The sequence below is a fragment of the Panulirus ornatus genome, chromosome 24, assembly GCF_036320965.1.
Source record: "Panulirus ornatus isolate Po-2019 chromosome 24, ASM3632096v1, whole genome shotgun sequence".
NCBI classification, from domain to species: domain Eukaryota; kingdom Metazoa; phylum Arthropoda; class Malacostraca; order Decapoda; family Palinuridae; genus Panulirus; species Panulirus ornatus.
This window is the reverse complement of record NC_092247.1, coordinates 7,367,275-7,394,561: the sequence shown is the minus strand read 5'-3', so window position 1 is coordinate 7,394,561 and position 27,287 is coordinate 7,367,275. Positions and strand designations below refer to the sequence as shown.

The 27,287-nt window shown below is 38.2% G+C and overlaps 1 protein-coding gene across 3 annotated transcripts; it reads right to left on the bottom strand.

Annotated features, from left to right (window-relative positions):
* Window positions 1-1,293: 1,293 nt before the first annotated feature.
* LOC139757064 (pyruvate dehydrogenase phosphatase regulatory subunit, mitochondrial) lies at window positions 1,294-27,287 on the bottom strand. 3 transcript variants are annotated; one of them, XM_071677102.1, is made up of 18 exons: window positions 27,130-27,280; window positions 26,598-26,691; window positions 26,151-26,335; window positions 25,264-25,417; window positions 24,878-25,090; window positions 21,527-21,690; window positions 18,721-18,957; window positions 16,735-16,845; window positions 16,244-16,413; window positions 14,561-14,753; window positions 13,421-13,588; window positions 10,871-11,037; window positions 8,391-8,539; window positions 8,122-8,249; window positions 7,432-7,601; window positions 6,725-6,904; window positions 5,480-5,680; window positions 1,294-1,778 (listed from the first exon to the last, which is right to left on the bottom strand). In XM_071677102.1, exons 3-18 carry the CDS (start codon window positions 26,311-26,313, stop codon window positions 1,581-1,583), a joined length of 2,766 nt encoding a protein of 921 aa, XP_071533203.1. In that variant the 5' UTR covers window positions 26,314-26,335; window positions 26,598-26,691; window positions 27,130-27,280; the 3' UTR covers window positions 1,294-1,580. The 3 variants fall into 3 exon arrangements, with proteins under 3 accessions (XP_071533203.1, XP_071533202.1, XP_071533204.1); XM_071677101.1 differs by lacking the exon at window positions 26,598-26,691 and having other exon boundaries at window positions 27,130-27,287; XM_071677103.1 differs by lacking the exon at window positions 27,130-27,280 and having other exon boundaries at window positions 26,598-26,707.

Below are 27,287 nucleotides of genomic sequence, written 5' to 3'. Positions count from 1 at the left end.
AAAAGGTTAAAAACAGAGGTGAGCTTTAAGTTTGTGAGTGAAAAAAAAAAGATTAGCTGTCACTGTTATTGGTATGTAGTGGAATGATTGTTGTGAGAAGCATGTACGGATAGGGATAAGTGGAGACTTTTACCATTGCCACTCCTTTGATGGGAGTTCCATGAGGAAATGGACATTAGAGATATAGATAGATAGGTTGTGTATCTATCTATCTACATCTCTAATGCATGTTTCGACCTGGAACTCCCTCAAGGGGGTGGCCCTGGCAATGTAGTCAATATAACTAGTGATTCCAGTGTTGCTTCCTAGCCTTTAGTCCTCACCCTTAACAGGACACTGGCAAATGGCAACTCTAGTGCAGTGTTTGCTAAGGCTCCTGCCTAATGTTCCTACCTACTACCTTTACAATGATAATATTCATGTGAAAATTATGATCTTTTAATAAAAGGGTAGGACTTGGGAGGGGAGGTTAAGTCTAGTGTAAAACATGAAAATTGCCAGTATTCAACATCACTTTAGGTAAATTTGGGTTCATTTCTGGTTTATAAGAATTAAAACACTGGAATCTGTTTCAAAGATCTCAAATTATTTTTTTCATCAATATTTACTGTTGAAAACACAACTCATCTTGGAATCAGTTCCATTGCTAAAGAGAGAATTACATTCTAAAAAAACTTACGTACAAATTGAAGATGTACAACATAACCTCTCAATGACGATATTCCACTCAAACTACTATATAACATTTCACCAACCCCCAAACAAATAAAAGGCATAGCATTTCACCAACACCCAAGTTGAAATAAATAGCTCACCCCTGCCTCACACTTCAGCAACCTATATTCACAAAACCCCTACCCACTGTAAACACAGCACTGACAAAACATATCCACACTGTAGTGACTAATCAAGCCCTAGCAATCTCTCTTCCAACCACTCTTAAATTACACTCCACCAAACATACATTCACTTGAAAGTACACTTACAAGAAAAATAAGTTACACTATCTTGCCTGTACTCTGGGCTCCACCTGTATCTTCAACACTGTAAACGTAATTTCAGCATACTGTATCACAATACCCCTCTTGCCCATGATGCAACTTCACTGAGGACTTTGAACCCCTGCTCCTTCATTTTCCTGCACTAAACTCATGGAGACATATACATTATATCACCACGGTTTTCAGTCTGTGATCCCATTCAGTGGATATGGTTTGCTTCCTGAGTGTTGAGGGAGCCCCATTGAAAGGGTTCTAGGGCAAAAAGGTAAGGTAAGATAATCAAAACCTTTACTTTTCCCTCAATAATTCATAATATTTATTCATATTCTTCAATGTTTATTACATTTTCGTAAGCTATTAGCATAAAGGTAGTGAAAATAATGTGAACTCCACTTTTAGGGAAATCAGGAGGTAATTCTTATTAAGTGCATCGGTGAACATAAAGAGTAAAGTTTAACAATGTAATTGCTGTTGAAATTTTCTGACTAATACATCTTCCTATAACACTAAAACTAAGTATTTACATGTGACACCACAAATGGTGTGTTTCATAAATATAAATAATTTAAATTTTGAAGCTTAAGTCTGTGTTGCAAGGTATCTGTTATCTTGAGGCTCAGGAAACTTGGTTGGGAGGGATGGAGATCGCAAGGTAACAATTGCAGAGTATCGCACACCAGCAATATCCACTTCATAAAGTCCGTCCATCACATATTCAGGAGTGACATAATCCATGTTACCAGCTTTGTCATAGTTCCTTACAAAGCCAAGGCAAACCTGAAACACCAGAATGCCCAAATAATTATAAATGTTAAAAGCAGCTTCAAAACAATGAAGATCAATGAGCTTTTTTCCTTCTAAGTGCCTTTTTTCATGTATTCCTGGCACTAACTTGCTAACACAGGAAACTGCAATCAAATATGAAAAAAATAGTTTCTTTTGAAGCTGCCACTATTTCAGATTTTCATACTAATGAGAGGGAGGTGCTATTGGTAGTTGTTATATATATATATATATATATATATATATATATTTTTTTTTTTTTTTTTTTTTTTTATACTTTGTCGCTGTCTCCCGCGTTTGCGAGGTAGCGCAAGGAAACAGACGAAAGAAATGGCCCAACCCCCCCCATACACATGTACATACACACGTCCACACACGCAAATATACATACCTACACAGCCTTCCATGGTTTACCCCAGACGCTTCACATGCCTTGATTCAATCCACTGACAGCACGTCAACCCCTGTATACCACATCGCTCCAATTCACTCTATTCCTTGCCCTCCTTTCACCCTCCTGCATGTTCAGGCCCCGATCACACAAAATCCTTTTCACTCCATCTTTCCACCTCCAATTTGGTCTCCCTCTTCTCCTCGTTCCCTCCACCTCCGACACATATATCCTCTTGGTCAATCTTTCCTCACTCATTCTCTCCATGTGCCCAAACCATTTCAAAACACCCTCTTCTGCTCTCTCAACCACGCTCTTTTTATTTCCATATATATATATATATATATATTTTTTTTTTTCCATACTATTCGCCATTTCCCGCGATAGCGAGGTAGCGTTAAGAACAGAGGACTGGGCCTTTGAGGGAATATCCTCACCTGGCCCTCTTCTCTGTTCCTTCTTTTGGAAAATCAAAAAAAGGGGAAGATTTCCAGCCCCCTGCTCCCTCCCCTTTCAGTCAACTTTTACGACATGCAGGGAATATGTGGGAAGTATTCTTTCTCCCCTAACCCCAAGGATGGATATATATATATATATATATATATATATATATATATATATATATATATATATATATATATAACTTAACATGCTGTCAATGGACTGAACCAGGGCATGTAAAATGTCTGGGGTAAACCATGGAAAGGTTCTGCAATGCCCAGATGTAGATAGGGAGCTGTGGTTTTGCTGCATTACACATGACAGCTAGAGAATGAGTGTGAATGAATGTGGCCTTTTTTTGTCTGTTTTCCTGGCGCTACTTCGCTGAAGCAGGGGGTAGTGATGCTGTTTCCTGTGGGTCGGGGTAGCATCAGCAATTGATGAGGGCAAGCAAGTATGAATATGTACATGTCTATATGTTGATACATACATGTATATGTGTGTGTATGGGTGTTTATGTATATAAATGTGTATATGTGTGGATGGGCCATTCTTCCTCCGTTTCTTGGTGCTACCTCACTGACATTGGAAACTGGGATTAAGCATAAAAAATAAACGAAATATGTGTGTGTATGCATGTTTATGTATATACAAGTATATATGTGTGTATGGGCCATTCTTCATCTGTTTCCTGGTGCTACCTCACTGACACAGGAAATGGCAATCAAGGATAATAATGAATAATAAAAATATAACTAAAGAACATCAGTCAGGCAACTGATTCCCTGATGAAGCATAAAGTGATGAAAAACCCATCCCTATCAGATTATAAATCACCTTACTGGTCCTCCTAGGTTGATCAGACCCAGCAGAGCAGAGATGAGACTAAACTTAGAGGAGATACAATCAATAATAATCTTACTTGAGTTTAGTAAGATTTCTGGCAAAACTTTCTTCCCACGAGTCCCTTGATACTTGGCATGTGTATTGTTGAGCTCACGTGCAACAATTCTCTGAAGTGGCTGTCAGTCAAAACAGACTGATGTTTGGATTTCCCATGTTTTGAAAGACTCAGAAAGATAGGTCGAGCCAAAAATAAAGATTAATTTGAAAGCAATTCATCCATTAATGGTATGTATTCTTTGATAGTGATTTTCAGAAAGTAAGGGGTCCCTCTGTCTTATAATCTGATTTCAATGTCATCTTTGAGAAGTTCAGTTATTTCTATTCTTGAAATTTTGCATCATTATTTGTTAAGGGGCATCAGATAGTCTACCTTAGCATTAAAAGGATCAATCATAAATCTGATTTGATATCTTTTTTGCAAATCTTGAAATCTTGCTATAAAACTGTCTAACAGATCTTTGATCATATTTGCATATATATATCCGTGCTCTGTAGCTAGTGCTTTTCTGGATTTTCTTTTGATCTTACTCATTGGGAAATGTGTCAGTTCACCATTCATCATCAGTCTGTGAAACAACTGCAGTTTGTTTATAAAAGTAAATCCGCTTTAATCAAGATCAGATAACTTAAACATCCCTTGTGGAGCAACATATATTTAATTGGGCAGCATGTCTGCTAGAAAAGCCAAATCTTTAACCCATCCTGGATCAGTAAGCTTGGGCAGGTTCTGCACTTCTCATCCATAAAAGATTTCAGCAGTTCCAGCAGCATGAAAAAAAGGAGATATAACTTTGCATCTCAAAAGCCATCACAGTGAGCAGTGCATTGGCAGATCAGTTGGGGAAGCTTCATCTAATTCTCTAATCAAGTTTTGAAACTGTGGTTTAGTGCATTTGCATGAGTAAAATTTCAAATGTCCTAGACAGGTTTCATGAAAAGACTAAATCTGAGAGTTTTAGAGATGAGTTGTTCATGATGAATAATTTAATGAAATATCCAAAGTTCAGAAAAGTTTTTGTCAAAATTACAAAGATTGAAACATGGATAGAGCCTTTCCCATTGCTCAATGTAAACTGAGTTTTGCAACTACTGCCATCAATGTCTCTTTCGTATCTTGTCCATAAGTCCTTTCCTTCAGAGAATACAGGATGCTGAAGTAGGAATAAACTTTCTACTTCTTCTTGAGGGTTGTTGATTAGTTATATTGTGGTATACATTGTATAAATATATATTTTTTGTTCATACTTGATCATCATTCCCCTCGCAAGCAAGCTAGTGCCAGGAGCAAATGAAAAAAGCTGCATTTGTTCAGATCCACTCTCTAGCTATCATGTGCAATGCACATATCCCAAATATTCAGGTCCTGATAACCTAGAACTTTCATCATTCCATCCTTCAATCTTTCAGTATACCCTCCCCCTTCCTTCTTCCACTTTTGAGACAAATTCTTTTAGTGTTTCTCATTCATCCTCCTTATTTGTCTGAACCACTTCAGCAGACTTTGGTCAGCTCTCTCTATCAGGTTTAGCTTACTAGGAAACCTCTTTCTAAAACTCTCACTCGTTACAATATTAACCCATCTCGCACCACTTATCATTCTCAGGCATGTAATTTCCAATGATAAATGCAGTGCAATAAATATATTTAGAACCCATTAAATCAAGACCCTTGTGATGAGAAGTAAAGAGGAAATCATTATATGTGTCCAGCAAAGTATATATATGCTTAACCAAGCAATGTTACGTGAATCATTGTGAATCAATGATCTGTTGCAGGGACATATCCAAGGCTAAGTGTGTCAAGAGTAAGACTGAACTTGTTATTTAAAAAGACAAAAATATGGAATCCTTATTAATTTGTAGGAATGTTAATCTTTCATCATATTTGGTCATCAGCTGTAATTCTCATCCCTTATCATGACACATTTAGGGTATGGTGCCTGCAAACAACCACTTACCAAATTATTAAGTGTATATCCATAACCAGTGGTGGTGGTGACTCCAACATGGACACCATCTCGATATATGGGTTCACCACCCCAAGCCCAAGGATCTACTTCTGGGTTGTGGTCCTGGAGTTGCAGTTGTACATATAATCTTTTGACGCCTTCTTCCTTCTGTTGTTCTAAAGCCTTTCGTCCAATGAAGTCTATTCCTTTCTGTAAAATTCAGAGTATAGAAGCATTAGAACTTTACACTTAGTTTTATGCGGATAAGATATTAATTGTACTTATTAATCTATGGGAAAATATCATTTATTTGACTCACTACCAGGTTCTCCTTTAGTCACATCAATGATATAGCAGAACTTGGTAATTCACTACACAAATATGATGTTCTTAAGAAAGTATTTATTCCTGTTTCTACTCCTTTTACTAATTTCTTTATTCATCATTCATGATAACCATTTCCAGCATTATTGAGGCAGCGTCAGCAACAGATTAAGAAATGGCCTCACCCTTTATTACCACATGACACTTATAAGGCCAGCAGATGCTCATTCCTCAAGATGCTACAATGACACTTCAATTCACCCAAGTCTCTAATTTCATGACACAGGGTGATTTGGTGCCGAGTACCCAGTGATGCCCATTCCTTATTCAGAGGCAGTATAGCTTCTACAAGCCTATGATACAGATAAAAAGAGGTGGAGATACACTTGGAGCCAACCGAGGTACAGGTACCCTTTCTATATTCTATATATCTTTGATACCTGTTCCATTCTGGAACTTCCTCAAGGGGGTGGCACGGCAATAGGGGCTCCATAACTAGTGAACTCTAGTACCGCTTCTTAGCTTTTAATGCCTTACCCTTAACATGCTACTGGCAGAAGGCAAGTCTAACAGTGTTTGCAGATTCTTCCACCTTGTTCCTACTGTTCTTTACTGATATTTTTCTAAGTCATTCCATTACAACCGTTACCAAAGAAATAGAGAGAATAGCTAGGATAGAGGGTAGTGAGAAACTTATAGAACATTTAAAAGAAATGTAACAATACATCAATACTGTTCCTTGTTGTTAATATGCAATTGAGTAATATGTCAATAAACAGTGACAAAACTATTTAAAATTCTCAGAGCCAGGAGTATTGAGGGTAGGGATAACTGCTAGTTCATACTTGAACAGTTACCTCTATAGTTGTGTATCAAGCACTGACTTATGAAAATGAAGTACAAATCATGATTTTAGGTCAAGAAACTAACATTGAGTTTAACTCTGAAGACTCGGCCACATTCAAGAGGAGTTGTTGTTGAATCAAGGTCCTGGCCCCAAAATGCATAGAACTTTTCAATCCTCAGAGAACGCATGGCATAATAACCAGCGTGGAGCATGTTGTACTTCTTCCCCACAGACACTAAGTTGTTGTACACATGTAGAGCATACTGAAAAATATTTAAATATTCATAATTAGCGTCATGTGTATAACTGTAAACAATTAAAGAGAGATAACGTTGGAGGGGAATGAAGGAGGACACTTTTGCCATGGCCACACACTTGTGGGAATTCCTGGAGGGGACAGGCATCAGTGATACAGACAGATAAAAAACAAGAAAGATATAGAATGGGGAAGAGAAGAGAGCACTACAGAAAGAAAGAAATGATGAGGCAGGAAAAGTGGGAAGCATAGATGGAAGCCAGAAGAAAAGATGGACAAGGGGAAAGGGACAGAAGGCTAGCAGAAAGGATGGAAAAGGTAGGAAAGTAAATGAGAAAGAAAGGGGGGGGAAGAGAAAGAAAAAAAGAAGAGTCAAAGAGGAAGATTTGGGAAAAAGAAGGAAGGCAGAAGAGTATAATACATTACATTTCAAGAAGAGTATAATACATTACATTTCCAACATTAAAATGATTAATTTTCAACAGGAATTCTGTTGACACAAATTTAGCACAACACAATGGTCATGACAAATACCTCATTTGGAATGTACAAAACCCATCCAAGCTCTCCTGTGTGAGTGATATTCATAGCACGAATTCCACTGGCAAGGCCTACATCTATCTCCTTAAATGAGAAGAATGGGAAGGCCTTTGTTGACAGGTCAAGATCTGTGAGCTCTGACAATACATTTCGTGCCAAAGGACCTGAAAATATAAAATACTTTTTGAGAAAAACTTGTCATTTATATGTAAAACAGAAATTTTGTAGAAAAAAAAAACCTGGGGCAGTTGTACTGTATTTAACATACATACAGAGTTTCCTCAGGAAGATACAGACTGATTTGTATAAAAAAAGACCTGGGGCAGTTGTACTGTATTCAACATACATGAAGAATTTCCTCAGGATGATACAGACTGAATAAAAAATAACAATGAAATAATTACCCTTGTGTGTTTCCACTGGTAACATTTACCATTCTGAAAATCAATATTTCTTTTCTATAAGTTTTTCCATTTCGACAATATAAACAATGTTTAGCTCATATCAAGGATTTTCCTGATAAAGCTATTAGGTGCTTAAGCTAAAGTGTTAATATTTTAGTAATGTTTTAATTTTTTCATATATGATGTTCACATCGTACGAGCATCACCGAACACATAAAGAACTTTACCAGCAACTTATCACATAACATTAAAACAAATCACCAATTTCCCATTCACTTACCCATAATGCATATGGCTGTGTACATGGATGTCACATCACTCATAACCACTGAGCCATCAGCAGGAAGATTTCGCTTTAACCACGTGCCACACCGAGTTTGCTGAATACTAGGAGCTATCATCATGTAGCTGTGGAAATGGGAAATATGCAACTTAACACAATATTAAAAAGCTGTATGTCTACAATACAAATAAATGACTGCAACAACAGTATGTCAGTAATGTGGCAAACATACTTATCCTATAAAGAGACAAACTCGATTAACTTACTGGTTGGGAGCAATACGAGCCAATGAACAGTCATTTTCGTACCCTCCATAAACATTTTGCATACCAGTATGTATAATGCCTCCAACTGGTATGTCAACATCATTACTACACAAGTACTGCAGTGCTTGAACCACATCATTCCCTTTTGACTGTAATGAAATATTAAGGTAAGAAAAAACTTGGTCAACATAAGCATTTATTACTGCATACATATGACTACCTACTTAGAATCAAGAATTTGTGCAAAGTGGGAGAGGTAATCTTAAACTCAAGGGGTTCCATCTCTTAATATTTCTTTTATATCACCATCTACTGTATCAATTTGCATAATACTTATAGTGTATTCTTGCTAAATATATAAGATATTTCTTCTTGTTTAACATGTTTAATATTGGTATTAACAGAAAATGTAATTTCCACTGCTGTATATTAGAGACTTCCATTTAAAGCAAAATATTTAAGATGATTTTATCTTAAGCCAAATCCAGGAACAACAGATATCTAAACTACATCCAAAAAGTCTGATAGTGGCTTCTCCTGCCTTAGCAAGGAAGATTTAGATTTCTTTTCTCAGTACTTTTCCTAATGAATCCATTAAACTTTCATGTGGTTGCTAAAGGATGAGAAGTTAGAGGTGAGGAAAAAATGCAATGTTGGATAAATAGTCTTCATGTACAGAGCATCAGATTGGGGAAGAGCAGTGTGGTTTCAGAAGTGGTAGAGGATGTGTGGATCAGGTGTTTGCTTTGAAGAATGTATGTGAGAAATACTTAGAAAAGCAAATGGATTTGTATGTAGCATTTATGGATCTGGAGAAGGCATATGATAGAGTTGATAGAGATGCTCTGTGGAAGGTATTAAGAATATATGGTGTGGGAGGCAAGTTGTTAGAAGCAGTGAAAAGTTTTTATCGAGGATGTAAGGCATGTGTACGTGTAGGAAGAGAGGAAAGTGATTGGTTCTCAGTGAATGTAGGTTTGCGGCAGGGGTGTGTGATGTCTCCATGGTTGTTTAATTTGTTTATGGATGGGGTTGTTAGGGAGGTAAATGCAAGAGTTTTGGAAAGAGGGGCAAGTATGAAGTCTGTTGGGGATGAGAGAGCTTGGGAAGTGAGTCAGTTGTTGTTCGCTGATGATACAGCGCTGGTGGCGGATTCATGTGAGAAACTGCAGAAGCTGGTGACGGAGTTTGGTAAAGTGTGTGGAAGAAGAAAGTTAAGAGTAAATGTCAATAAGAGCAAGGTTATTAGGTACAGTAGGGTTGAGGGTCAAGTCAATTGGGAGGTGAGTTTGAATGGTGAGAGGCTGGAGGAAGTGAAGTGTTTTAGATATCTGGGAGTGGATCTGTCAGCGGATGGAACCATGGAAGCGGAAGTGGATCATAGGGTGGGGGAGGGGGCGAAAATTTTGGGAGCCTTGAAAAATGTGTGGAAGTCGAGAACATTATCCCGGAAAGCAAAAATGGGTATGTTTGAAGGAATAGTAGTTCCAACAATGTTGTATGGTTGCGAGGCGTGGGCTATGGATAGAGTTGTGCGCAGGAGGATGGATGTGCTGGAAATGAGATGTTTGAGGACAATGTGTGGTGTGAGGTGGTTTGATCGAGTAAGCAACGTAAGGGTAAGAGAGATGTGTGGAAATAAAAAGAGCGTGGTTGAGAGAGCAGAAGAGGGTGTTTTGAAATGGTTTGGGCACATGGAGAGAATGAGTGAGGAAAGATTGACCAAGAGGATATATGTGTCGGAGGTGGAGGGAACGAGGAGAAGAGGGAGACCAAATTGGAGGTGGAAAGATGGAGTGAAAAGGATTTTGTGTGATCGGGGCCTGAACATGCAGGAGGGTGAAAGGAGGGCAAGGAATAGAGTGAATTGGAGCGATGTGGTATACAGGGGTTGACGTGCTGTCAGTGGATTGAATCAAGGCATGTGAAGCGTCTGGGGTAAACCATGGAAGGCTGTGTAGGTATGTATATTTGCGTGTGTGGACGTGTGTATGTACATGTGTATGGGGGGGGTTGGGCCATTTCTTTCGTCTGTTTCCTTGCGCTACCTCGCAAACGCGGGAGACAGCGACAAAGTATAAAAAAAAAAAAAAAAAAAAAAAAATGTCTGAAAAACGAACAGGGTGGCTGGTAACTTTTTGAAGCCCCTAACTGATCCATGGCTTCCTTTGACTGTAAAGAAACCTTTTTAGAAGATCAATTTTTAGTATATTCACACAGCTATTGTATTACAAGGGCATGGATATTGGTTGTATACTTTCTTCAGAATTAGCAAAAGCAAATCTCTAATATCAAGCCAAATTCTTTCTAATACTAGCTGAGGAATAAGGTATAAATATCCAGTCAAAAGAAACAAGATGAATATGGGTTCAAGATGGTGCACTATAAAGATGAGCTTTACTAAGACTATACAACTCTGCCATAAGGGTAACTTATATTTTCTAGTTATGTAAACTTAGTTTAAGGTTAGTAACACTTACCCAAACATCAAACTTTGTAAAAGAAGAATAATCTAGAATGGCTACACGTTCTCTGCATGCCGCATACTCATCTGCAGCATTATAAAACCATGCAGGCTTTGTCCAAGTGTTGGTGGTGGCAATATGAAATGGTGCAGAGTTTTCACTATCACTGTGTGCATTGAAATCTGCAAGAAAAAATATGAAATTATAAATAATACCCAACACTACATTATGATTTCATCTATCAATTCATACTTTATAGATCCTTTTCTGCTGTACAGCTAGGTGACTCATCTACACATACCTACCTATTTATGAGCACTTATGTCAAGATTTTGCCATACTGACATGGCTTACACAAAGCACTCTCTTTATGTCTTGCTCACTGAATTATACAAAGCTTTATTTACATAGTGTATTTCCAAACATTCATGAAGATACATCCACAAAAACACCCTGTCACATCCATGCTTCCTCACTTCAAACCTACTATATCTCTAGCAATCTCTCAGCATATGTCCACACTCACCTCACTTAGATGCAGTCTATGTTATCCTCTCTTTGTCTACATCTTAATACTACTACTTGATCTTACTCATCTATTACTTAATAAGCACTCCTCAAAAAATTAATTTCCCACAAATTTCACAAGATCTCACTATCCATACTCCAAACTCTAAATGCCCTTCCTTCAAAATTCATTACTGCACAACTGTTTGGATTATACCAGGTATTCCACTGTCTGAAACACATATCATACACTCACATGATTCTGTAACACCTAAAGATCACATGTGATACATTGAATTCCTTCCATTTATTACCCTCCTTTATGATTTGGTGCTTGTCTACATTTGACATTATACCTACAATCTAAATTTCAATTCTTTCATCACTGCCAAAAATACTTCCTAAATACTAATGCCTTATAGCTTTTCCATCTCCAAAATATATATGCATTTATATCACAATGCCTTTACATACTGGACAAAGGACAGGAGGTATACTTAGAATACAGAGGCAAGAGTTTGTAGAACACACCTAGTTAGGTGTATGGTAGAGTGGTAACAGAGAAGGTGGTGTAAACACAAAACAGATATGTGTGTGTGTGGCATTTGTGAAACTATAGAAAGCAAATTTATTGGTTGGCAGAGAGGCCTTGAAGAGGGTGTTATGAATATCTGAGGTAAATGGAAATGAACAAAATACAAGGAGAATTTTTATTTGGAAAATTACAGAATATTTATGTAGTACCTACCTAGCTAAAAATACTGATGATGAGATTCTGTAGGAATAGCAGGGCTATTACATGGCACTCACTACAGGTGTTGTTTGTTGACTTGTACTGAATTGGGCTTCCTTGATAAGTTTCTGACATGGTGATCAGGATTATGTGGTTATCTTAGTATATTAAATGATGGAAAAACTAAGGAAGAAGAAAAAAGAGAAAGAAGGACAGAGTGAAGGAGGCTTTGGTATATCAAGGCCTGAATATATGCCAATAGCAAGCATGGGATAGAATAAATTGATTGGTGTAGTAAATAAAGGGTGACATACTGTCAGTGGTTTGAGCCAGAGCACATGAAGTGGTCTAGGTAAACCATGGAGTTGTTCGTAGGGTTTGGCTGTGGACTGTATGGTCTGGTTTCAGTACACTATAGACAGTTGAAAAAGTGGAAGTGTGCTTTGAAACTTCCTCAATAAGGCATGAAAGGCAGTTAGGAATACTGTAAAAGTAATTAAATTTTCTTTATTTCTGTTGTGCCCAAATCTTTTCAAAACTGTTTGTATCTTTTTTAATTCTGTTTTTATAACTGCTGTATTCCAATAAACTGTCCCTAATTCCTAATCCATTTCAAAGCTCTAAATCTTCAAAACTAGGATTTCACTGCTTGTCATAAATTCTCAACACCCTGTGAATGTAAGGAAGAAGCAGCCATACAGATATGATAGTAAAAGTTCAATTGTTTAATCAAGTTGGGAACTGTGGTTGTACAGATACTTGAAGTTGGATACCTGGATTTTTTAAAACAATTGTATTAAAAATGTATCAAATAATGTAACTAAAAAATCATAATTACTTGATTATGCAATACAGTATTCTTTATGCATTCTCATGAGAAAAAAGTAATGAAGTTCCTTTGGAGTTATCAAGTGCTGGCAGCCCATGAATGCATCATAGTCAGCAATGCTAAGTGATGCATCACAGAAGTCATTCTCATGATTTTTGACATGCATATGTGTACATTACATGCAGCAAATTAGTCTAAATATGTTATTGCCAAAATATACTAGAAGTCAATTATTACGCATCTTTACATCATCAATATGTTATACAAGACAACAGAAGGTGTTACCCACAAATTTAAGATCAAACAAAACAGCCAGAGTGTGGCCCAGGGGTCATAGTGTTAAACATGACAAAACATCAACAATAATCTCTTTATAACAGATATTCATCTGAAAAGGATTCCATTACTGATTCTTCTGTGTCCACTCAGGAAAAGTGGTAATTCTAACTCTTTTGAAGTCCACTATATAAATTCATTTGGCTCTATAATCTCTTACCTTCTAAATCTACAGTTTCTTTTTGCAGAAAATAACTGGGACGTTCATATCCCATTACTTGTCCAAATACAGCTCCAGCAGCCTTAAGTCTTGGGAATATTGGGGACATACGTAAGCATCTCCCAGTTGTAAAATCCGCAAAAGGATATGCAATGCTATAGTGAAGCCCTGAAAAAAATTTAGACACATGTATATATATTTTTTCATATTTGATTGCCATTTGCCATGTTAGCAAGGTAGTGCTAGTGCTTGGAACAGACAAAAAAAAGACCACATGTACATATTTACATAAGCAAAGGATGGGATTTAGAAATTTTTCCCTCCTATATCATCACTTTGTAAATTTAGGAACAAAGGAAGAAGACAAGCAAGTTTTTTTCTTGAGGGCTCAGATGGGGAGGATATCTACCACTCCTGGATCATCACTTCCTAAAATTAGGGAAAAGAAATAGGAACCAAGCAAGCATTTTTTCCATGAAGGCTCATATTAGAGCTGGAAATCTACCCCTCCTGTATTATCACTTTGTAAAATTAGGGAGCAGAGAAAGGAGCCAGACAAGCATTTTTCTTTGAGAGCTCAGTTATCTGTTCTTGACAATACCTTCTTTAACCCTTATAAACTCTTAATTAGCAATATGAGGCTGATTTGACCCTGGGTGACAATCCTTTTCATGGTTCACCCAGTTGTGTGTGCATCTTTCCCACATGATGGCATGTATTCTCCTTAATAACATTAGAAAGGAAGGATTAGAGGCAGAACCGTACTGGTACTACACAGTTTTTGTGTGACAGTGGTGCCTGGGGTGTTTTCAACCCCTGATTACCTATATAGCCTGTGAAATTCCTTAGTTATACTTTTCAACATATTTTTATTTGATGATGGTTTCCAAAGCACATGCATCATCCTAGCAAAAGAAATGAAGAACACAATAATTTTTAGCTTCTATTTTTACAATTTTAGTAAGTAAATTTTGTTAATCTTTTTACTTAATGATAAAATGGTACTCAGTGATAAAATAATACAGAAATCATCACATAAAGCTTCTGCTACTTCATTTAATGAGCAAGTAATCACAAAACTTTACCAGTTCTGAAGTACAGCATATAACATTCTAGCCAGACAAACACACTGACACTCACCAGGAACTTCCCGCACACGATCAAGTAAGAATCTTCTATTATTGTGAGCTGGAAGGAAGCGTAGTATATCAAGGTCACAGGCATCCAAGGGGGGAGTACCATTAACTATCCAATCAGCAATCATTTTGCCAATACCACCAGCTGCAGTGCTACCACCACTTCTCAGTCCTGCAGTCACAAAGTAGTTTGCAAGCTGCAAGAACAGATAATATCTAAATTCCATTTGGGATCCTAGGCTGATCGTCAGCTAGTCCTGATAAACCTAACTATAATGGAGCTACCTCAGGCAAAATCCACTTGCCAACCATTTCTTTACATACTGGGAGACAACTGCATAAAATTTCATGAGTATCTGATGTAAGCATGTAAGCTTTTCTAGTTGTGACTAAAGTTGTATTACACGTTAAAGTGTGGCTCATGACAACAGACAGACAAACAATGGATGGATGATGACAAAAAAATGACAGCGATGTATAAATGAATCCATACAAGTCTGCCATGGTATGCTGGTAATACAACTATGAGAAAAGAAACAGGCTTTTCACAAATCTATCTGATTTCATGCATTGAGTGATGACTAAACACATATTTAAATAACTAATCATCTTTATTTTAAATTTGTTTGCCAACTCCTGCATTAGCATGGTAGTGCTTGGAATAGACAAAAAAAGGCCTCACTCCCTATGTCCATTCTCTAGCTGTTATGCGTAATGCACTGAAACTGCAGTCCCCTAACCACAATCAGGCCCCAAAAACCTTTCCATGATTTCCCCTGGCTGCTTCACGTGCCCTCATTCAGTCCAAGGACAGCATGTTGTCCCCTGTATACCACATCACTTCAATTCACTTTATCCAGTGCACGTCTTTCACATTCCTGAATGTTTAGGCTCAAACCAATTAAAACATTTTCACTCCATCCTTCCATCTTCAGTTATGTCTCTCCTTTCTCCTTTTCCCCTCCACTCTTGACACATATATCCTCTTTGTCAATCTCACCTCACACATTCTATCCATATGTCCAAACTATTTCAGCACACCCTCTTCAGCTCTCTCAAACAAACTTCTTATCACCACACCTCTTACCTACACTTTCATTACGTAATCAAACCATGTCATGCCACATATTGTCTTCAGACATTTCATATCCAAAACTTCTGCCCTTTACTGCACATTATCATCCAAAGACCATGCCTCACATCCACACAAAAGCATTGGGACAACTAAACCTTGAAACACACCCATTTTTGCCCTCGATATCATTCTACCTTTCCTAAATTCTACCAAAACCTTCACCTCCTTACTTACTTTATGACTCACTTATGCTTCTATGGTTCCATTTTATGCCAAGTACACTGCCAGTTATCTAAAATGCTCCACTTCCACCAAATTTTCTCCATTCAAACTCATACCCCAACTAACCTGTCCTTCTGCCCTGCTAAATCTTATAAACTTCTTTCACAAACTCTCCCAAACTCAAACACCAACTTCTGCAGTTTCTCACTTGAATATGCCACCACAGACTAACTTCCCATGCCCTTCATCACCAAAAGACTGCATACTTGTCCATCTCTCCAAATCTCTTTCATTTATCTAACAGATGGAAAAAGAAATTATCTTTGGAGAATCATAAAACCATCTCAAGCTAAAAAAAAAAAAATATTTGCCATCATAGCAAACACCTACTTCAGGTGCCATTCCAACTATCCATCTGTGATCAGGAGAAAATGCACAGGAAGTGTTACACAGATGGCCAAGAACAGCATTCTTCATTGCAGGGGCCCGATGGAGCATCTCTTTAAGCAGTACATGGAAATGATCCCAATCCTCAAGCTGTTCCCTTTCATGCAACTGGCCTGTTTGAAAAAACAGAAGGTTAACAAATCCAAATTTTGAGTTATTCACATATAGAAATCAAAATATAAGGTTTACATGCAAATACTAAAGGTACACTTAATTCAACAACAATGATGTAAAACAAGTTAGCATGCTTCATCTAAAGCCTTGAAACATATGGATAAAAGGGATAATCTAATCTCATATTAGGTTAAAAATTAGTGACCATGATAATTCCAGGATATTTTACATGGACCTGGACCACCTTACATTATTGGGTAAACAGAAAAAAAGATGAAAGCTTGTAACTTATGTACATACTGTACAGGACTGATCATTACCTGGAAGATCCCCATGTTCAAATGATGGTTTGGCCCATTTTTCAAAGCCCCCACATAGAAATCCTCCATTGAATTCCCTCATGTAGATGTTTGCATCTGGATCTCTTATGGCTATAAAGAAAATCACAAAAGGTTACACATCAGCAAGACAAAACTAGCATAATGAATTTAGCATTGTATTACCATAAAAGATGAAATCATATGTAAAAGAACAGAGGAAATATATCAGTTCAGAGATATGATAAATCTGAATACCCACTACGTGAGGGAGAAGGCGATGGTCCTTGGTTCAATGATGAGTGTGTAGAAAGGGAGATCATCTGAAAGGGCAAATATGGGCAGCGATGCTGTTTTCTGTGTAGCGACAGGAATGGATGAAGGCAAGCAAGTATGAATATGTGCACATGTATATATGTCTGTGTATGTATACATATACATACACAGACATATATATGGGCTTTTATGTATATACATGTGTCTATGAGTGGATAGGCCATTTATATATTTATATTTATTTTATTTTGCTTTGTCGCTGTCTCCCGCGTTTGTGAGGTAGCGCAAGGAAACAGACGAAAGAAATGGCCCAACCCACCCCCATACACATGTATATACATACACCGTCCACACATGCAAATATACACACCCATACATCTCAATGTACACATATATATACACACACAGACACATACATATATACACATGCACACAATTCACACTGTCTGCCTTTATTCATTCCCATCGCCACCTAGCCACACATGGAATAACACCCCCCTCCCCCCTCATGTGTGCGAGGTAGCACTAGGAAAAGACAACAAAGGCCCCATTCGTTCACACTCAGTCTCTAGCTGTCATGCAATAATGCCCGAAACCACAGCTCCCTTTCCACATCCAGGCCCCACACAACTTTCCATGGTTTACCCCAGATGCTTCACATGCCCTGATTCAATCCACTGACAGCACGTCGACCCCGGTATACCACATCGATCCAATTCACTCTATCCCTTGCCCGCCTTTCACCCTCCTGCATGTTCAGGCCCTGATCACTCAAAATCTTTTTCACTCCATCTTTCCACCTCCAATTTGGTCTCCCACTTCCCCTCGTTCCCTCCACCTCCGACACATATATCCTCTTGGTCAATCTTTCCTCACTCATTCTCTCCATGTGCCCAAACCATTTCAAAACACCCTCTTCTGCTCTCTCAACCATACTCTTTTTATTTCCACACATCTCTCTTACCCTTACATTACTTACTCGATCAAACCACCTCACATCACATATAGTCCTCAAACATCTCATCTCCAGCACATCCACCCTCCTGCGCACAACTCTATCCATAGCCCATGCCTCGCTACCATACAACATTATTGGAACCAATATATATAAGCAGTGAAAAGTTTTTATCGAGGATGTAAGGCATGTGTACATGTAGGAAGAGAGGAAAGTGATTGGTTCTCAGTGAATGTTGGTTTGCAGCAGGGGTGTGTGATGTCTCCAGGACAATATGTGGTGTGAGATGGTTTGATCGAGCAAGTTATAATACGGTAAGAGAGATGTGTGGTAATAAAAAGAGAGTGGTTGAGAGAGCAGAAGAGGGCGTTTTGAAATGGTTTAGTCACATGGAGAGAATGAGTGAGGAAAGATTGACCAAGAGGATATATGTGTCAGAGATGGAGGGAACAAGAAATGGGAGACCAAATTTTTTTTTTTTTCAATTTTTCCAAAAAAAGGAACAGAGAAGGGGGCCAGGTGAGGATATTCCCTCAAAGGCCCAGTCCTCTGTTCTTAACGCTACCTCGCTAATGTGGGAAATGGAGAATAGTATGAAAAAAAAAAGAAAAAATATACATATATATATACATACATATATATATATATATATATATATATATATATATATATATATATATATATATATATATATATACGAAAATTATATATGAATGTGTTTTTGCAATTAAAGTAAAGAAAAGAGTAAACTCCCTTACCTGGCATCATAAGGTCAATTCCATCTAGCGGATGAGTATAGAGAAAATAATGTTCAGCTGGATGAACTGGCACTTTAACATAAGGTTCTGACATCTGCCCAATTTTCCTTGCCCATAAGCCACCAGTATTTACAACATAGTCACATTCTATTGTCCCTCTGTTGGTTTCTACAGCAACCACACGTTGATCATGAACCAAGAATCGAGACACCTGACATTCTTCCACAGCACGTGAGCCTGTGGATGTTGCAATAACAATTAGAATTTTATATCTTTTTAACATTTGTATATATGGATGGGCAAATGCATATATGGATTTAGGAAGTATGTGTATATGTGTGTGTGTGTGTGTGTGTGTGTGTGTGTGTGTGTGTGTGTGTGTGTGTCTGTGTGTGTGTGTGTGTGTGTGTGTGTGTGTGTGTGTGTGTGTGTGTGTGTGTGTGTGTGTGTGTGTGTGTGTGTGTGTGTGTGTGTGTCTAATCACCTATTTGTAAGGTGCAGGGAGGGAGGTGTACACTATTGGGGCCCCCATCTCTCGGACTTCTTTTACTATCATACTTTTTAAACTTCTGTATGCTGTCTGCATTTGCACTTTCATCACTCAATTCCATTAACCCACTCCTATTATTCACTCATATGCCATATAGAATACTCAACATTTTAGATGTCCCAGGCTTTAATTGAATGGAAATCAACACAATAAAGAAAAAGCTCCTGCCTGTCCAACTCTAGTCTGTAGACACGCCTAGGAAGCTGCCAGAAGTCTAAAGACTAACCCCATGTTCAGTTGCCTATATTTGACCATTTCCTTGATAGGATAAAAATTGCAGGCTGTTTGGGGTGAAATATTTTCAAAAAAATTTCTATTATTGAGTGGAAAAGCTGTGTCAGCAATATGGGAAGTACAGAGATGGAAAATGGCATGGGAAAAGGCTGGAACCATTAAAGAATGCCATCTGCCATTTAGGGTGTGGTGTCCAGGAAGGAGGAGAGTTGTGGTGGTGAGGGAGTGTGCGGTGGATAGGGAGGGAGATTATAGAAGGTAGGAAAGCACGGAGTGGTAATGATGGTGAGGGAGGATAGATGGTGGTATTGGTGAGGTAGCCTTCCACAGGAGCACACAAATGAGGGCCTGGTGAGCCTAAATCTGCTAGCACTGTATACATAAAAAGCCATCACTAAAATCTTTTTACAAAGCATCAATATTCCACAAATCTCAGAAGACAATTCAGAAGTATCTTTTTTACTGAACAATGAAAGTCTGAATCCTACTCATCAACACCCATCACTTTCCACCATCCTTTCCTAACAAGCCATTAAAAGTGGCTTCTTGAACAGAAAATGCAAAGGGTTTTTCTTTTCTTTTTTCAGAATATCAGCAAAATCTCAACTAACATTCCTGTGATAAAGATATGACCCACAAAGACACATTTTTATATAAGTCCTTTCTGTTTAACTCTCACTTCATTTATTCAAATCTCAATCTTTTCTGAGACAATCTCTGCCATTATTTCATCCATTTCTTTCACCTTTTGCTTTGTGCTATGGCCCTATCACTAAAATTTACTCACATACTCCTTTTGTGCCTTTTTTCCAAGTTCTCTGATATTTCAGAAAACATCTGAGCATTTAACCCCATCCTTCAGAATCTCACTGATTACCTTAATGAACTCTTAGCAACCTAACCAAATCCAAGTTTCTGTATCACTTTCCTTATCTTTTCACTTTCACTTTTTCTCTCAAACTATGTGTGTCACCTCATTTCTTTTATCAATGACAAAGGAAAATACATCTGCCTTACGATACCTTCAACTTTCAATGTATCCTCAACTGACAATACATTCTCTCTACCTCTGACAGGAATCCCTTGTTTCTGATTACTATCCATTTATCATCATTAAACCTTCTCCCTATTCACTGGGATGGATCAAACAAGAATCCAGGCTGCAGAAATGAGTTACTTGAGAGGAACACAAGGTATGACTGGAAAGAATGACTGGAAGGAATGAAGAAAGTAATGAAGGTGTGTATGAGAGATCTGGAATGGCAGAAATTCTAAAGGGAAAGAATTGTGGAGTGGTAGAGTGGGTGAAATATAATTCTTTGAGGTGGTCTGGGCACATGGAAAGAATGCAAGTTAGGGAGTTTACAAATGAGAGTGCATGACAGCATGATTAAAAGGGATGGTGTGTGAGGAAGACCATCAGTGATATGGGTAGAGAAAGTGAAAGTACTGAAGGGAGAGAAATGGGGACAGAATGCACAGAATGGTGTATGCAGGGAAATCATGTAAGGACAGGGACAGGTGGACACTCTTTTGCCATGACCAACCTCTTGATGTGAGTTCCTGCAAGGAACAGGCAGCTGAGATACAGATAGAATAGATGGATTAATGTCCATCAAAATTCTTCCTCAAAAACATATATATATCTCTATCTTGAGCCAAGCCAAGATATGCTTTCAACAAAATTAGTTTTTCTTGAAACTCAATATAGCAAACTGCTATTCAAATATCCTCCATTAGTGTCAGGGTGCCCTTGAAAATATGATGTTAATAGTATGATTAAAATACATGTGTTGCTGAACCCTATCTGGGAGTGATGAGTCTTCAGCAAGGTTGTATCACTCAGTATAAAGGAAGCAGTACAGTCTTGTCAAGGACATTCTTGCTCCAAAGGAGTCTATCACTTCCTTGCTCCAGCATAGAGTGCAGCCTTGAAACAGAGGGATCTCCATAAAGAAGTTACTGGGGCTACACAATAAAAATAATAAAAATACATGCAGGGGCAAAAAAGTTTCTTCTTACCTTTCTCTAATGCCAATTTTAGAAGAGAATAAGTAAACTTATAAGGGTCACACACACCATCCTTAGGAACCCAAAATGCACCCACAAGATCTGATGTGTTGAGAAGTTCACACTTCTTTGATACCTCCTCAGGTGTTAAAATATAACATTCTGTTCCTCTGGTTCTGTAAATGTTCAAGAAAGAGAACTGATAAAAGATGTGGATTATTTTTTCATGCCATGTCATGTATGTGTAAAAATATATATACAGTCACTCACAGATAAAAGTGAAAAAGAGGAAATATAGGTGAGACCTGTAAAGGATGTATGAGAAAAGATATGAGTACATCTGCAATTAGCTGCTTATATAAGTGGGACAGAGTTAGACTAAGTATCCTACTTATCTGTGTGTATGGGTAAAGAATCTTACACTTTGAGAGCCCAACCTCAAATTCCTATTCCTACTTCAAAGATTTTTCAATACAAGAATATTTTCTTCTCTACTTAGCTTGTTCCACATATCCACTACCCAACTGCTAAGAGGAGCTACATTTCAGACGAAGGTACAAGAAGGAGGGGGAGACTTGATAATATGATGGAAGGATGGAGTGAAGGAGGTTTTGAAGTGTCATAGCCAGAACATTGGGGGGGGGGGGGGGGGGGGGGGGGGGGGGGTGAGCAGCATGCATGGGATTGAATGACTAGGAGTAATGTGTTATCAAAAGGAGAGGGAGGGGATATGTTGTCAATGGACTGGACCATGGCTTAGGAAGCAATCAAGGGAAACTTTGGAATGCTCTGTGGGGCTTGGCTGTGGGTGGCTGGCTCCAGCTTCTGTGCATTATACATGACAAAAGGAGGGTAAAAGTGAGCAAGGGGGCAGTTCTTCGTTCCTGGTGCTATTTCGCTGAGGCAAGGGAAAAAATATCTAAAATTTTCAGATCACCATATCAATATCTTATTATCATAGTTACCTACTTATCTTTATTAAGGAAACTGCTACTGAATCAACCTTTATTGTAAGCATGTAGAAGTTCATTTTTTGACAATTCTTTTCAGGAAAATATATTTTTTCCAGTATGGTATTTTTCTGTATTTCATACTTCAGCAATCCTTCTGTGCATTTATTGATGTGCTGATGCTGAAGCTGATGAGCACAGAAATAGATCAGAGAGATGCTGTTAGAGGAATGATGGATATCAAATGCAATAGCAGCATTTAGTGTATAAAGGTTCTGTGAATGGAAGAAGGCATTAGTCTAACTTGAAGTAAGTTAGTATATCAAGTATGAAATACTTATGTAATTGTGGAATTCAAGTTTCACTTCAACTCGTTACCAAAACCCCACACAGATGAAAATTGCTTAGTACAAGGTTACTAACAGAGACTGATGATCCCTGCTTTTGTGCTAACAATTTTATTTCAGCTGATCTATGGTGGTGTTGCATGATACCCCGATACCCAAGACCTTCTTATACAGCAATTACAGATGAGTTCTCCAGTTATCCTTTAACTATGACATGGAAAGGGTATTACAGTATACTGCAAAGTGTGGATAATATTGAAAAATTTTTGCTGACTGAGCAATATTTGCCTGAGGTGGTGAGGAGTCTAGCAATCAATATAATAAACCTGTTGACGATAAAATTCTATTTGGTGATAAAACGAACAAAAAAAATATTACATAAAAAATGTAGTGACCACTGAGACATACTGACACCAAGCTATGTAGCACTTTGTGCTATTCCAGCAACACAATCCCACTTGGTTTTTATTTTTTCATGGGAAAGCTAAGGCCTATTCAATTTTTTCTTTGCTGTTTTCTTTTTCTTATAAGTTCTTCATTTCATAGGAGAGAAACTAATCTCTCGTTAACTAAAAACAAATGAATCTGGAAGCATCAAGAAATACATGAATCTACTTAATGGGTTTCCACACTGAGCATGGATTGAAGATAGGGATGAGTGATCTTAAGAGTAATCATGTACACCTCAACAAAATTGGGAATGAAATTATGGTTATAGAAATATAAACAGAAAAAATATTCATGAAAAATAATCTAAAACCATACACCACTAGACTACTTTTGCATATTTCTGCAACCAAGCAAGATTGAAAAAATTCACAACATACTGTCTGAACAGCATTTATTTATCTATTATACTTAATTCCTGTTTCCCGTGTCAGCAAGGTAGTGCCAGGAAACAGATGAAGAATGGCCCAACCACTCATATACACATTTTTTTTTTCTTTTTTTGCTTTGTCGCTGCCTCCCGCGTTTGCGAGGTAGCGCAAGGAAACAGACGAAAGAAATGGCCCAACCCACCCCCATACACATGTATATACATACGTCCACACACGCAAATATACATACCTACACAGCTTTCCATGGTTTACCCCAGACACTTCACATGCCCTGATTCAATCCACTGACAGCACGTCAACCCCGGTATACCACATCGATCCAATTCACTCTATTCCTTGCCCTCCTTTCACCCTCCTGCATGTTCAGGCCCCGATCACACAAAATCTTTTTCACTCCATCTTTCCACCTCCAATTTGGTCTCCCACTTCTCCTCGTTCCCTCCACCTCCGACACATATATCCTCTTGGTCAATCTTTCCTCACTCATTCTCTCCATGTGCCCAAACCATTTCAAAACACCCTCTTCTGCTCTCTCAACCACGCTCTTTTTATTTCCACACATCTCTCTTACCCTTACGTTACTTCCTCGATCAAACCACCTCACACCACACATTGTCCTCAAACATCTCATTTCCAGCAAATCCATCCTCCTGCGCACAACTTTATCCATAGCCCACGCCTCGCAACCATACAACATTGTTGGAACCACTATTCCTTCAAACATACCCATTTTTGCTTTCCGAGATAATGTTCTCGACTTCCACACATTCTTCAAGGCTCCCAGAATTTTCGCCCCCTCCCCCACCCTATGATCCACTTCCACTTCCATGGTTCCATCCGCTGCCAGATCCACTCCCAGATATCTAAAACACTTTACTTCCTCCAGTTTTTCTCCATTCAAACTTACCTCCCAATTGACTTGACCCTCAACCCTACTGTACCTAATAACCTTGCTCTTATTCACATTCACTCTTAAATATATATATACATAAATGCTCATACACACATATATACATACATATACATATCAAAATTATTCATACATATACATACACATCCATATACATACATACACATATACATATTTATACTTGCGTGCCTTCATCCATTCCTAGCACTACCCCACCCCACGGGAAACAGCATCGCTTCCCCTTGCTTCAGCATTTATATGCTACTGTAAAATCATATGGATAATCAACCAAGAACAACAATGAAGGAGTTACTCACTCAGCAATGGATTTCATTTTCCTAAAATGTGTTAATCTATCACGTGTACGAGCAAGATGAAGTCCTCCGCACTGTTTCCATCCTGTGTCATGTCCAGCCTCAGCAAGCTGTTGAGCAAGTTTCTGACTTGAAAGCAAAACATTCATTTCTGATCTTATAATCTTTACACCACCAAGGAATCCGGAACCCCTCCATGAGGATGCCCCACCAATTCTGAAAAGAAATAAAATTTTGCTAATAGTACAATCATGACTCATTTATGTTCTTACATTCACATTTTTCTCAGTAAAATTTTGAAGGCATATTCATGATCATTCAAAAGCTAATAATATCATATAATTTTCAGTGAAAAGTCTTTACATAAGAATAGCAATAACTTCCATTACCTTCCTTGCTCCAGCATAACAGTATCTGCACCCCATCCGAGCATAGCCATGTGATAAAGAAGAGAAGTGCCAACCATTCCTCCCCCACATATTACAACTTTTGCCTTCTTTGGAGGGCTTTCATCTAGCTGTAGCAATGATGGCATGTGCAGTCCTGTATGTTTAGAGAAAACAGACAATCTACCCACACAGAATAGTGTAATACTATGGTTACATGCATATTCTGTACACTAAAATTTTCACATTCTCCATCAATTTATGCACATTTTACATACTGAAGGACTTCTATCAAACATTTATCATCCCACCTCCATCAAGAAACCTCCCCAACACCTATACAACCTAATATTGTTCTACCTTATTTCTGGTTTTCCTAACCTTATACAATTACAGTCTATCATCAATTCTACATGTCCAGTATGCCTTTCCATTATTCTGTCAATTACTTTCCTGTACCAATATACATCCCTTAAATTTCCTCCTTCCACACTATACCTGCTCTTAGCTTTTTAGCCCTTTACCACTGGGTGAATGCAATATTGCAGACTGCGATAGAGAAAAAAACAGGGTCTTTAAATTTTCAATATCCCATTATACGATAGTAGAAATACATGTAAAAGTACAGTACATAAATGTACAAACAAGTGAATTACCACATCATTTGGTCATAACATGACATTGATATCAACGCACAAACACCCCAGCGAACGTGCTTTACTCCATTACTAAAAATATACTTCATACTTGTTTGATCACTACAACTTCTGAGATGCTTCAACCCTCCCGCAAAAGTCCAAGAGATTTGTTACATGTGATCTCTTACCTCTAAATCTATGTACTTTTTCGCAGTTTCTTTTGGCCAAGAATTCCTTCATCCACAATCTTACCTTCTTCATGGTCATTCTGGTGATACTGGTGGGGAGGGAACCAGGTACCCTTTAGAATTTCTGCTGACGATGATACTCCTGTGTGAAACTTTTGACTTTGATGTGGGAATACGAGACTCGCATTCCTATACTGGCTGCTCACTGTCCGCAACATGGTTGCCATTTCTTTTGCCTTTAAGAGTACCCTAATCAGAGAGAGATCACTGTGAATAGAAACTCTCTATAAAGCCTGAGTAACAATTAAGCCAAGGATGAAATTTACACATCATATTTCTGAAACTTTTTCATGATTCAAATAAAATTATCTGAAGACTGCATGAAACAGGGAATTGTCATTACGGGATAGTGGGGAGGGTCATGAAGATCAGAGTACATACATGAGGTTGATTAGTACAACAGTAGGTGATATACTTGTAGAAATTCACACAAAATCTATGAGTACCTCACCTGCGCTTCCCTAGGAGCCGAGACTGGGGACAATATGCAATAAATTCTTATGGAGAGAGTGGGAGGCGTCGCCACCAGCCGCCTGGTGTGTCGTCTGTTTGTTTACATTTTTGGGATGGCACAACAAACATTGATATCCTAATGTCTGGGATATCTCAACTATGACACTGAATATCAACAAAAATAGCTTTCCTTGGGAAGGATGGCATTGTCAAAAGTTTGGTTCATTTATATTCGTACAACATTCATTACCAGTTATCTGTTAAAATACATTCCACAAAAATCAACATTTACCAATGACTGGGATATGTATCTAATCCCTGAAAAAATTAAATGCTATGACCAGACATAACACTATCCATAAATTTAGCCATTTTGATCAACATACATTGTGGTAATTTACCGAGAAGAGTAAACTACGTTAACACAGACGGTAAACAAGGCAACTATCATAGTCCCTAAACAACTGCCAATACCGGAACCCCTCGTTGGCTCCCAAAAAGATATCCCAACAGTAAAGTGGAACACTCACCAGCCCTTTAGAAGCGGGCCAATTGTGCTCAAGCTCCCCTGTTGGTCCTGGGCCCCACTGATGCTGCCCACAGGAACATAACCAATGAAGAACGACACCTGACTATGTAGTTAATGCGGTAGTTAGTGGCGCAGTGCCAGACTAGGGTGTATGTGGGT

Bases quoted from the DNA above. Each gene is read 5' to 3' on its own strand.
- LOC139757064 (XM_071677101.1), bottom strand. From the start codon at position 26,313: ATGGCAACCATGTTGCGGACAGTGAGCAGCCAGTATAGGAATGCGAGT. The intron at 14,754-16,243 runs GTAGGTGTTTGC...CTGTTCTTGCAG, and splicing joins TAGTTGGAATGGCACCTGAA to CTTGCAAACTACTTTGTGAC. The intron at 8,250-8,390 runs GTAAGTTAATCG...CCATTTCCACAG, and splicing joins GCTCGTATTGCTCCCAACCA to CTACATGATGATAGCTCCTA.